Source organism: Pezoporus wallicus, unplaced genomic scaffold (genome assembly GCF_028554395.1).
Source record: "Pezoporus wallicus isolate ANWC-B61680 ecotype Strahan unplaced genomic scaffold, APGP_CSIRO_Pwel_v1 contig_4901, whole genome shotgun sequence".
NCBI lineage: Eukaryota > Metazoa > Chordata > Aves > Psittaciformes > Psittacidae > Pezoporus > Pezoporus wallicus.
Window position 1 is genome coordinate 2,467,588 of NW_026640354.1, and position 13,866 is coordinate 2,481,453.

A 13,866-nucleotide genomic window follows, 5' to 3' on the forward strand; every position below is an offset into this window, starting at 1 on the left:
ATGCAGTTGTCCAAAACATCCAAGACTACATGTGTTGTTCAGAGAGCAACTGCAACTGTGAAGGTCTGCAAGTGCAAATATGAACTTCATATGCTTCCAGGACATGTCTGGGTCATTATTTTCTTACAACACATTCCTTTGGGACTTGGAGATGTCAAACAGCTGCAGTTCTGAGAGGGGTACCAGACCACATGTGGGCTGCGGTGGGCAATACAAATTAGGGGAGAGAAATTAATTTAATGTTCTCTTAATTTTCCCTGTTGCTTGATAAACTTAGATGCAAATACCACAGGATTTCATTCCTGCGCCACCTGTTTTCCTCAAAGAACAAAGCAAATTCAAACCTCCTTAAATAGTCAGGTTCTACTATTAAAAATAAATAAAGTGGTTATTTCTGCCAGGATATTTCTGCTTTGCTCATCACAAAAGCACACTTTACACTTCAGGATTTTCGGACAGATGCAGCAAGACAGGTATTTTTCACTAGTGACAGAAACATCCAAATGCGTATACACTAAGAGCAGCTGACCTTCCTCATTGTGAACCAAGGGAAATTCTATATATCTCCCTTCCTCAACTGATATTCACAATTTAGCCACTAGCTGACTACTATACTACTGTTAAATAAAAGACAGTTGAGATGTCAGAACGTAATTTAAGTATTTAAAACTTAGTAGCACCATCAGAAAAGTTATTAAGGTAGACATTGTTATAGTGGGAATGTATTTCAGATATCTTTGTGTCATAAGGACTTGCCCAACACAGCTCTAATAAAATACCCTCTCAAATGTGCATGTCACTGAACTGTAGATGCTTATCTAGCACCTTGTGAGCCATAGAGAGAAAAAAAATTACTACAAAGATTGTATTGTACAACAAACCATATTAAATGCCAAATCACTTCATTATAAACTATTATTGCTATATTCATTTCAAATAATACAAAGTCAGTACTTATATACAAAAAAGCCTACAAATTTTGGTTATTAGCAGAACATTTCAGTTTCTTTAATTGCCTCCATTAGAGTAATTTGTTCATTTTATTAACACCAGATGCAATAACACAATGCTAAAAATAAACATGCATTATACAACAAATGTATATTTTTCAAAAAATGTTCATTACGATTAGTGTACAATTAGTGAATGCACAGGTAACTCTTTCTCCCCCCACCTTTAGTGAATTATTGTTTGAAAGAGAGAAAAGGGAAGGGAGGAGAAACCAAACTTAATGCTATTCAGCACCAGTAGAAAGTCAGTAGACCTTTAACATTCCTGTATATCAAAAACATTTTATCTGTATCACTAAACAGGCAAAGTTTACAATATTGTCCCATTTGAAGATGGATCGATTTATATTTACAATACTTTGTAGTCAATAAAACATTTTAACAATATTTAAAAATTGCTTAAATTCATAAAAGTATTGCAGAAATTTTTAACATGTACTTATTTTACGTACATACAAGGAAGTCCATGTAAAACTGTCCATATTCATCTGAAGAACTTACAGAGTAAGGAGCAATTTTAACACAGTTTGCAGAACTCCGATTATTTGAAGGCAGCTATCATGAAACATTCAAAAATCCTTAGTTGCCATTTGCTTCTGAAAACTAAAGTTCCAGTAATCAAGTATGTAAACTAACATGTTTTTGAGATCAGCAGAAAATATATTCCCACAGGCAGAACATATTTAACAACGATGATAATGATTTTGTAGAACACTGTTACGCTGTAGTGATATCTGGACAAACAACGTGGCAGTGGTCTTTGCCAGACCCATGGGTAGAGTCGTTTTCAAATATCCAGTATTTTAGCAGCTCATTGTGTTTCCAGTTAAACTTCCTACAGTGCTAAAATACGACAACTGAACATGTACGACCTTATCAGGATCTTAAACCCCAATTTATTTTGGCATCCAAAGCCTGTTGTAAAAGGTAGCCAAGTGACACTGACTTCTGTCATCTGAGAGCCAATAATAAACCAACTGGAAGTACACACCGTGCTTTAATGTCCAAATAATTAGGTACCCCAAATTAAGAAAAAGTAATAGAAAAGTAAAAAGAACAAAATAAAAAAATATTGCACAGCCACATTACCTAGAAAGTAAAGTTGATGTTAAAAAGCCTTAAGTGTGGATGATATAAATTATCTTCCATATAAAAAGTATAAATATCTCTTAAAATACAGCTGCAGCTATACTTCAATACCACACACTATTTGATTCATCTGTTAATGAGGTAATAACCAAGTCTCTTAGAATGCTATTCTCTACTGAAAATATTTTAGGGCAGCAACAAGAAAGAATTTTTCTAAAAATATTTCTGAATCAAGAACAGCTATGTGTGCAGCTCTTCCTATGAGAGAATCTGCTGTATTGGGTAATGCATTAATTACATTATAACGAACCAAATTACATTCCTTATTCTGGAGAACTGGCAGAAGCAGGTTCTGTATCATTTCAGCATAAATTGGTCCTGCAGAGGAACAGAAAAGTTGTACTGAGTGAATCACCAGAAACAAATACAGTTCTTTGACCTTGAGCTCAAAAGTGAATACATTCCAGAGTAAGAGGGGCAATGATACGTGTTATGCTGGTGTTCTTTTAGAATACACAGGAAGCTTAGTTTTACCAGAAATGTTGGAAAAATAATTTTAAGCTATGCATTTTAATTTTGTGCATGTATAGAGAGAATGAGCTCATCAGTATTAATTTATTACACTGTAAAAGGTATTTATGTGTCAATCTGTAATGATAGAATCTGGTTGTGCTAGGATGTCTCAACAGTAAATACAACAACCAACCATCACTGGAAATGGGAAAACCATCTTTTCTTTCAGCGCTAATATTAAGCCTCAACTAAATACAGGCCATGTGCTCAATACTGTAACTTGACATCCTCAGAAGTCAAAGCTATTTGTCCTCCCTATTCAGGGAACACACAGGGGCTATGTTCATCCCACCTAATTTTCAATGAACTCTGTAAACTCGAAATTTATTCAGTCTCATATCTTTTTACATGTAACAGAACAGGACAGATCCAGAAAGCAGTTCAGCTCTCACTTGGATTTTCTCTCTCCAGAACTACAAAGTAAGCCCAGAGTGTCTAGACACATAATAGAGGTGCCTCAGTTAAGCACCCAAAATTAAGTGGGATGAATCTGAAACTATGGGGTTTAACCTCCATGGTCTGCTTATTTTGCAGGATATTTATTACCTGATTGTTTATCCTTTAAAGCTGTTTTACACATCTCAATACGAGCAGAGTGATAAGGAACGTAACGATCCTGCAGAGATCCTACCAACACAATGTTTTTGAAGTAATGAAGACCTACAGGAAAAGAGAAAAAGGGATCTGTTATAACAAATCCCTTGACGATTACTACAGAATAATTTACGACTGAAATTCAGCACCCATTTATTACAAGGTACAAGTTCCTGAAGCTGCTGATAGAGACAAAAGTGAAAAAAAAACAACTTTTTTCAGAGGTTATTTCCTAGTTTTCAGTATTTTGTACACTGCATGGGATGAAGGCTACATCTCCAAACCAGGTCAGTTACAGAAACAACAACTTCAGAACAACTTCAGTATGTGAAAACCTAAATACATCTTCCAGGATTTCACAGAAAATTGAAAACCAAAAAACAACAACAAAATCTATCAAATCTATAAAAGTATACAGAAGATGCGTCCAAACTAGATCCTGGTTCCAGTTGTCTTCAAATAGGAAGTCTGTTTAGGTGGCTTTTTTTGGTTTTGTTTGGGGTTTTGCTTGTGTTTTGTTTCACAGAATCACAGAATCATAGAATAGTTAGGGTTGGAAAGAACCTTAAGATCATCAAGTTCCAACCCCCCTGCCATGGGCAGGGACAAAACACACTAAACCATGTCACCCAAGGCTCTATCCAACCTGGCCTTGAACACCACCAGGGATGGAGCATTCACAACCTCCCTGGGCAACCCATTCCACTGCCTCACCACCCTTAAAGAACTTCTTCCTTACATCCAATCTAAACTTCCCCTGTTTATGTTTTAACCCATTACCCCCCTGTGCTGTCACTACAGTCCCTAATGAAGAGTCCCTCCCCAGCATCCTTTTGGTTTCTTTGTGTTTGTTTTGTTTTGCTTGTTTGGGGCTTTTTGTTTGCTTTTTCCCTGTGCTCACTGAAGAACCAATGTTCTCGGAAGATTAGCTAAATCAATGGGAGTTTTTTATCTGACAGCTGATGAAAAATGACTGCAGTAAATCACACAAAGACACAGATGTCAGTTCCAAAACCGTGTACCAAGTTGAAAAGAACAATAGGAATTCTCCGCAGGCTTATCTGTAATAGCTTTGTAAATTCTTTGTGAGGCTGTATATCTTGTATTAAGATTTTTTGATATGCACTTTCCCTAGGGAAATATCCATCAGCATTCACACAGAGGTAGAAAGAAGACCAGGTGATCCTTAAAAGGTCCCTTCCAACCCAAACTTCTGTCTGATTCTAAGTGGACTGCCTAGATCTTTTAATCGACCTGAAGGAGGAAGAGATATCCTGGGGAATCTTTAGAGGAACATCAGTTTACATCAATCAATATTGAAACAGACTGTCTTCATCACTGTGATATAACACAGATATAACAACAAAACAAAAACTAGGCTTAGGACATCACAGACTAATAAATTAGGCATCCCCTTTTGGTCACAGTGACTCATTCTGGTTCATAAAAATAATGCCCTGCGCTTCCCTACCAGGAATCCTTCATTATGAAAAAGTGCTTGAGGGAACTCTTCAGTAGGAGCCAGGAAGGTATTTCGTACACAAGTTTTATTGTTAAATATTTGAGCAGCATTTTGTGCCTATTGTGAAGAAAAAAGTCCAAGTATTTTATTTTGAAGTTGTTTATTATGACCAGGTTCATGTGATATATATAGACTGCATTATGATTACATGGATGGGAGAGGGAAGAGTCAACATGGTGTATATAAATGTATAGAGGCTAGCAGTTCCATGGATTTCTACAACGTGAGATAACTCAAGCCATTTGCCAAGGAGAAGTAACTGCATGGTGTTCCGCAGCATCCCTCCTGCTCTCTAGGCAAGCTATGGGACTACTTAGGACACAGGCATAGAACAATCTCTAATTTGGAAGCATGCAGTGCTAAACTGTACTTAAATGTACATGTGGAGAAAGAAGCAACGTATTACAATCTTTCATTTATGCAGCAGTAAACACTGGACCACCAATCATCATTACATATTCTTTTTTCACTTACTGCCTAGACATTAAATACATTCTGAACAAGAATATAGCTCAGTTAATTCATATCATCCACAGCTTTATTTTCCCACACCACACATAATACTGTCATGTGTACTGTAAGAATTAAAAAAAAAAAATCCCATATTAAAATTATTCTGAGTAATTAATGAACCAGTTTTTCTTGTGCAGCAAAATTTTCAGCCACTGAATTAAGTTAATTCAGTCCCAAAATCTCATGAGGCCAATACTTTCAGGTTGTTGTTAGGCAGAAATGCTGGAAGACTAAAACCTAACTCTGTCAGAACACATACATTTGGACTCATCACCTACTGAACAGATCACACATTTTCACAGAGTACTATAAAGAACACTGAGGTTGTCATTAAATAGAAAGTGCTGACTAAAATTTTTAACAGGATTTGAGATAGCCTGTAAAAGAACAACCCAAGGGAAAGATCACTGCTGAAGTAACAACCTTTGTCCTATGTAACAGAATGTTCTTTCCTGTAGTAATGAACCTTTAATTGGCTTTCCAAATGTTTACGGTGATCCCTATCACCTAATGGAATCTCAGTCTCAGCCAAAGTGAATTTAAGCATACACAGAGAGTACCACCACCGTGCCATTCATGTCCAGCAGTGAATTCTGAATAACTGCATTAGTCATTACTTAAATGAATTAATGATAAATTCATTTACAATTTTTCCAACTAATAGGCCAAGTGGAAAAATTTGTCTGGAACAGGTGGTTTAGAGACCTGGTAACTCACAACTAACTGCAATCACAGAAGAATAAATCTATTTATATGTTCAGGCACCAGAATTGGATGATCAGTCTGTCCTCTAGCTGTAGCCAAAATCCAAGCAGTGATGGGAGATTGAGTGATGGGAGATGGAGCCACTGTACAATGGGCTGCTGATAATCTCTTGCGACTTGTGCGACAAAAAGGATGACAAAATTCCATACCACTGCCCTTTAACTAATCCAAAACATGGTATTTGAAATGGAGAGTATTCAATGTGGGGTGCCACAGAGTTCTTGACCATAATGAATTCTTGGAAGAGAGCTATGGAGGGCTGGGAGGTCCTTCCTCTTTGCAGAACTGATTAGGTTAGTCTCCATGCCATGCTACCAATAGGGATGCTATTTCAATTCTAGTCTTATCCTCATCATGAGTTACAAACAGGCACTATGTCAAGTTAAGAGCTGAAATGCCTTTTCGCCTCCGCAAAGCTCAACAGCACCAAATAAGCTAAGCTGACATCCTGTAGAGAACAGACATCTCAAGAAAACATGTCAATCACACTTTATCACTGAAGCTGATCTGTTGTTAACATGGATGCAAACAAAAAACAAACCAAACATCTTTTCCTCCTTTCACAGATCAGGAAAATGCTCATTTTAAAGGGGAAAGATAAGGCAATAAACAAGCACATCAGAACTCCACTCTAACTGAGACCTCTGGAAGTACTAAGACATACGAATCTAAACCCACCTACTTTGACCTTTTTCAAGGCCAGGTTGGACAGAGCCTTGGGTGACACGGTTTAGTGGGAGGTGTCCCTGCCCATGGCAGGGGGGTTGGAACTAGATGGATCTTAAGGTCCTTTCCAACCCTAACTATTCTATGATTCTATGAAGTACAAACATATCCTGGAAGAGACTATGGCTGTACATTCACATTTGAGAACTCCGAGGCACAAGAGTATCAGGGCTGTAGAGCAAACCTCCTGGTATTAAAAATCCCTCATCCATCATAATACCCATTTTCAGAAGAGTTTACTTTGGACTTTTTAAACTGAAAGAGGGTAGATTCAGACTAGATATTAAGAATACACTGGCACAGGCTGCCCAGAGAAGCTGTGGCAGCCCCATCCCAGGCAGTATTCAAGGCCAGGTTGCACAGGGTCTAGGAGCAACTGTGTCTAGTGGAAGGTGTCCTTGCCCATGGCAGGGAGGTTGTAACCTCCCTGTAGATGATCTTTAAGGTCCCTTCCAACCCAAACTATTCTTTGATTCATTCTATGATTCTATGACTAGGTCTAGTCTGATCCTGTGATTGTAACATGCTCCTAATGCCCATTCATTGTGTTCTGATGTAAACAGGGATCATGAAGAGATTTGCTTCTGGATGCATTCCTGAGTGCTAATGTGGGTATATTCTAAGTCTGAGAAATGGGACTTAAAAAAAGCTCAGAATTAAAGCTGAGGTAAAAAAACTTGCTGAAGGTTTTTTGGTCCAAAGATTGTTGCAGGAAGCACTTCCACCAAGGAGCAAACAGTTATAACTTGGACAGAAAACAGCATTTTGAGGTTTGCTTTATGGAAGCCAGTATCAGCAAACCATGCTTCTGACACACATCTTTATGCATTATAGGAGAACAAGTTCTGTACAAAGCTTTGGAGTCAGTCTACTTGCCAAGTCCTTAATTGCAAATGATCAATCATACTTTGTATCAAACTGGGATCTACCTCCTGAGTTTTCACTTAATATTTTTCAAGGGACTGATAAGCTCAAGTTTCTGCTGGCAAAGACCAATTGATGGAACTGGACTCTTTGTTTTTAGTACATGTTCTGACCAGTGTACTGGCATCCTAAACAAGGTATTCACACAAAAAAGTCTTGTCTGAAACCATAGTAAAGCCAAATGTTACATGTCACTGACATTTCTTTTAGACTATCAGAACACCAAAACTAGCCTACATATCAATGAAACTGTTCTCTCACTGCTACCTGGTATCATTCTCTGAAATAAAGATTTACATTCCTAGGATACACTACTACATGGCCTGAAAAAAATATTACGTCATAACTTACACTTGAAGATGACACATAATGTAGGCTTTTAAGGCTGCTGTAACAAGTTAACACCGTCACTCTTTCTGCTTTAACAAACTTGACAGCTAGGCAATGAAAGAGCTGTACCTGACTTTTAAAAATATTCTACAAGTGTAACACTATTAGTGCATAAAAGCAAAATGAGTTGACAGACAAACCGCATACAATGCTACACAAAAGCAGACAGTTAACCGCCATCATCACCTGTCATTTGCTGTGCTCTACCCATCACCTTAAAAGGCATTTACATTTTAAGAATCAATTCCTACTTATACACCAGAAACGGATAAAGAGAATTGTTAAAATAAGTTATCTGTCATTCTGCCTTGACAGATTAATTGAAACTGAAATGCTCCCAGAGTTCACTTGTAAATGAAAGCTAGGGGTATCTCCAGTACAACATCTGAGGAAATTCTGCAAACAAAACGTACCTGTATATACTTCTGAGAGAACACTCTAGTGAGCCCCTTCTAAACCACAGATAGTTATGTTGCAGTGAATGCATTTCCTTTTAATTTAAGGACACTAACAACATTAATGACATCAACAACTTTGTAACTTAGGTTTTGTCACGTAGATCAATCACTATTATAGCATGTAGTTATATTTATGAGGTGCAACAGAACATGTCAACCAATTCACACCAAGTTTTCTGGTGTGAATAACAAACTCGAGGTGGTACCAGCTATTTTTAAACCAAAAATTAATGTGATCAAGACTAACAATAATAAGCATCTACTGCTTGAGTTTGAACCTCACACATGTCACACTTTCAGCTTTTATCTCAGAACTGGGTAACTATCATTCACTCATATCAAAGGATGAACTACAACAAACAAATGGCAGCACTGTAACAATTTTAACTGTAGGAAAACCTATTTATTTCTTATGGGCCGCTTTAAAAAAAAAAAACTATCAAAAGCTTTTTGGAGTACAGGAAAACTGAGGTAGAGAACTCAAAAGAAGCTGCAAAGAGCAAGTTCTGGGTACCTGTTCCTTCAACCAGTAATGACAGAATGACTTACACTATACAAAGGAAGAGCTGCATGATTAGATAGATAAGAGAGATTTATTAATGGTATATTTATCATTTTTAAGTTTCATTTTTCAGTTGCAAAGGTTCTTTTAAAGTCCTAAACTACTACTAAGTGAGAATGCTGTACATGTGCAGAAGACTCACAGTTCTTTTTCTCTTGTCACAAACACTTTTAACAGGAGAAGCTCATTTTGCAAGCCCTCAGCATTAAAGCATTAAAACTGCTTCCAGAACGGGTTCTTTGAGAGAGATCTGGGAAGAGAAAGAGTCCAAAAAATTTGGGAGTGGCAGGGAAGCTAACTGGTGCGTCTTCTGACGATGAGATCCAAGAGTCTTGAGGTGACTGACCTTCAGCCATGAAGCACAACCTGGCCCCAAACTTTGAGAAAACAGCAAGTTTGGCAAAAATATTTGTCACAGATCCTCCTAGATGTGCTACTGTGATAGAAGCAGCTCTGAAAAGGATTTATTGGAAATGTGTTCAAGAGTGCAAAATTTCTGCTGTCAACTGGTACTCCAGAATTCAGAACAGAGAACAGAAATGAGCACAAATCTAAGCAACAAGATGATACATTTAACAGTATGTTCTCTGGCAAATTTGAGAACTAGAGCCACAAAGCACCCTACAACAATGTGGCTGAGACCTTGGCCCTCGAAACATAACCTACTGGATCCACAGCCAGCTTTAGGGATGATCTGAAAATCAGCTAGACCATAACAGAGTTGAAACAGCAGCAAGTTTTGCTGCCCTAGGGACTTTCCCAGCTGCAAAGCCAACATCTGAAGAAGACACCACATAAAGCAGCAGCAACAGATGTTTCAGCATCTTATACTCCTATTTTCCTACAGGATTGAGAAAAATCAACAGATGCTGTAAAATCAGGGTTATACTTCTCAATAGTGTTGTTCATCTCTTGAATGGAGCCTGGGGTAAAGTGATTTCTGTAAACACCTATGCTTAAAATCCCCATAGGGAACAATATGCAAATTATGCACTGAAAATCTGTGAAGAGGAATGGTACAGTTAGGGGAATCCCAAACTCCTCTTTCCTGGTGTTTTCAGAGTCAAGCATGGCCAATACTGTATGTCCACTGAATGAACAAATTTATGACAGGACTGATGCATGCATTGTACAGGTATCAAGAGTTAAAAGGCAGCGACACCTATAGTGTACATACAGCATATTAACTCACCCCTCAAAGGAAAGCTTTCTTCCTTCTCTTTCAGGGAAGCATAAAGCCTGCTTTTTCTCCTGAAATAAAATTATCAAACTTCCACATTTCTTTCTCCTTCTCCCCCAGCCTTTTCTTCTCCCTCAAACCAACCCCACTGAAGGACTTGGAAACAAGACTCTGTATGAGGCTGTGGCCTGAGGTACAGCTCTTTCCACCTCTTCAGTAAGAAGGTAGAAATCAGAGACTGAGCCCTAAGAGTTTTAGGCTCCTTCTACAGTTTATGGGGAATGAAGTCTGAAATGCATGTTGTGACTCTTAAGATGATGTTATCCATGTGTCGTGGTTTAAAACCAGAGACAGCTTGTTCACTCACTTCCCCCCCTTCTTGCCCTCCCCATACTCCCGGAGGGACAGAGAGGAGAATGGAAAAGAATGCAACTCCCATGGGTTGAGATAAGAACAGTTTAGTAACTAAGGTATAACACAAATCACTACTGCTACCACCAATGATAATAATGATAAAGGAAATAACAAGGGAAGAGAATAAAACACCTCAGCACCAGCCAACCGATAACTTGCCCCCGACCAAGCACCAACCGATACCTCCTCCAACCCTGCAGTCTCCCAGCCCTTCCGGCTAACTCCCAGTTACATCCTGGGCATGACGTGCTGTGGTATGGAATACCTCTTTGGCTAGCTTGGGTCAGGTGTCCTGCCTCTGCTTCCTCCTGGCTTCCCCTCCTCCCTGGCAGAGCATGAGCCTCACAAAGTCCTTGGCCAAACCAAAACATCCTTGTTATCAGCTCTGTTCCCAAGCAGAAAGTCAAAACACAGCACTGCACCAGCTACCAAGAAGGAGAAAAATGACTGCTACTGCTGAACCCAGGACACCATGTCTTTCAAAAAGCCTGTCATATAGGGGTTTGCTGTAAGAAATGTATATTTCTAGAATAGACAACAATACTCAAATAACAGTGTCTCTAGTCATGTTGGGAGGTATACACATAAAAGCAAGGAATATCAAATTCCTTAAAGCCAACTGATTAATTCATCTGATTATCTCTCCAACACAGGTCCCACAGCCATACCCAACATCCACTGTGTAACTTCTCATCAGCTGGTAACTTTGGTTCAGGATGAAACATCTATTTTCAAAATCTTTAAATACTAGTTCAGCCTTAAGTTTTACTTAACTGGCAACAAAATTACCTTGTGATAGAAGGTTTTGAACAGAAGGGGAAAAAAAATCCCATGGTTTTTCCAAAATCAGTTTTTGATCAACATTCATATCTTAATCCATGACATTTCTTTTGTTCCTTATTCTTTTCTGCTTCTTTCAACACCCCAGTTTTATATTCAAACATCTCAAGAGCTAGATGTCAGTCTTTTCCTGCCTGTATCTTTGTACTGCTTTCCTTTCAACACAGTATCACCTGTGACAACCTGCGAATATTCTGAGGGAGAACCACGCATGGATTTTTCACAGAACTCCATGAGCATCTCTAGCTCCACAACTGCTTGGCTGACACATACTGAGAAACACCTGTGGGATGAATCCTCACTAATTTTATAATGCTTAATAGAAACTACCCCACAACTGGCACATTATACACTTCTCAAAACTTCCTCTTAGCCAACAGCTGAAATAAGAATAGTCAAACCAGAGAAAATGGAATGAATGACATCATATGAATAATCTAGCCTGGGTTTTTTTTTAGCTATTATAGCAACTACAACTCCTCCTTCAACAAAATTAGTTTTTATTTTACCTAACAATCTCAATGAGGTAATAAACAACTAGTTAGCAAAAACTATAAGGCAGATTTTTATGTTTATAGAACAGATAAGAAAGGCAGACAGAAAGAGGTAATGGATGTACTTGACTCATCACAGTGAAATTACCAGTTTCAGTGGCCCAAGAGCAAGCTGATGCATCTACAGCAGTCTAGCAGCTGCACTTGGAACTTCTGCTCGTAGCTAGGAAAGAAAGTCACACAGTAATGATGCACCTCTGCAACGAAAATGGTTACTGTTTACTTTACTTGAAGAGCATGAGACTGAAGTGAAAGTAACTCTTAAATAAACTGAATCAGGAGCTTGTCTGAAGCAATTTCTTTTAAGTTTCCTATTCACTTTTATGTACAGTGGCCTTTAAAAGATAGGAAGTGTTAACAAAGCTTACCTGCTTTTTTACTGAGTTTGTATAAGAATGTTTGTCGTGGATCCGAATGGTCTCGACATGTCAATTGCAATAAAGAACCAGACTTCTTCCATTTCTGCATAAACCACAGTCCTGCATTGTTACGTACAACATGAGTACACATCAGAGTAAAATATGAAAACTAATTTAAGTAAATATGTAAAGTCTGTATATTTAGCCTCTCAGATACTAATTTTATTTTTCATACCAGCACTGTTAAGCCCAGAAACACTGAAGTTTTTTGTTCATCATTATTTCCTGTTTATATATATAACAAAGCATGAAGGCTGTTATTTCAACTAATGTACATGATTATATTCTGGATTAGAATTTGATAGTTTTAATCGTAAATTAACTGAAAGCCATGTGCTGGTGACTATATAAACGAGCAAACAGCCCTACCTCTTTGTCTCATGGAAAACTGCCATTTCTAAAAGCAAAGTAATGCTAAGTGATTCAGTTACAGATTAAAACACTTCAAAGAAGCTATCCAATGATACACTATGTTAAACACCCAGTAGACGCCTATAATGCATAATACTATAGATGTCTTAAACCTGAAGTGAACCTCACAGGTAGCATACTGAAGGCTATAAATGGTACCATTTCAACCAAATTCAAAGAGTTCTCATGTTCCCCCTGCTTCTATAAACTCCAACAGTAATTCCAGCTAGCCCACAATGCCTATTGATTTCTCTTAAGCTCAAGACAAGTTTTTTGCCTCCTCATTTTTGTATGAAACCAGATAATAAACTAATAAATAAACTGGCACTAAACAAAGTATTTAAAAAGTTTAATGAGCATGTTCCTCTTTAGTGAAAGTAAGTGTTATGCACTGGGGGTTTGGGCTCTCCAAGGTGCTAATCTCTGAAACAAGTTTTCACTTTAAAATTTGATGCTACCTGAAAATATTTTCTAATGTTTATTTCAAAAGTCAGCAGTTTCGACAAGTTCTCCGAGAGCTACATTTACTCTTTAGGAAACAGACATTCATAAGGTATAAACACATCTACAGAAACACACTGCAGGTGATGAGGTTGTAAGACACTACTAGTAGTTCAGAATTATTTTAATGAATTTTACCTATTGGTTTTGCAGATTAAGTATATTAAAATTCAGTTTTTAAATAAATTGAGCTCAACACACTAAACTGGAGTTTATGGTATAATAGAAAACCTGAATCAAACACACTGAAAACACTTATGTCAACCATCTTTTGCACATTCCTATATTGATACTTATATTTTTGTAACTCTTCACATGACAGTGAAACATGCACTTTCTCATAATCAAAGTACTGCAGAAATGTGTACCCCACCTGAAACTGCTAAGTGCATTTCAAAAAGAAAATCTAAACTTGTACAAC

General features: G+C 37.8%; 1 protein-coding gene across 6 annotated transcripts in view; it reads right to left on the minus strand.

The window, feature by feature from the left end:
• Positions 1 to 901: 901 nt before the first annotated feature.
• FAM135A (family with sequence similarity 135 member A) overlaps positions 902 to 13,866 on the minus strand; it is a 94,206-nt gene continuing 81,241 nt past the window's right edge. For all 6 annotated transcript variants that reach the window (XM_057418831.1, XM_057418829.1, XM_057418830.1 and 3 more), the window contains 3 exons: positions 12,483 to 12,593; positions 3,219 to 3,332; positions 902 to 2,477 (listed from right to left, as the gene is read on the minus strand). In XM_057418831.1, coding sequence (XP_057274814.1) covers positions 2,272 to 2,477; positions 3,219 to 3,332; positions 12,483 to 12,593 — 431 coding nt within the window. In that variant the 3' untranslated portion in view covers positions 902 to 2,271. The remainder of the gene's footprint in view (positions 2,478 to 3,218; positions 3,333 to 12,482; positions 12,594 to 13,866) is intronic.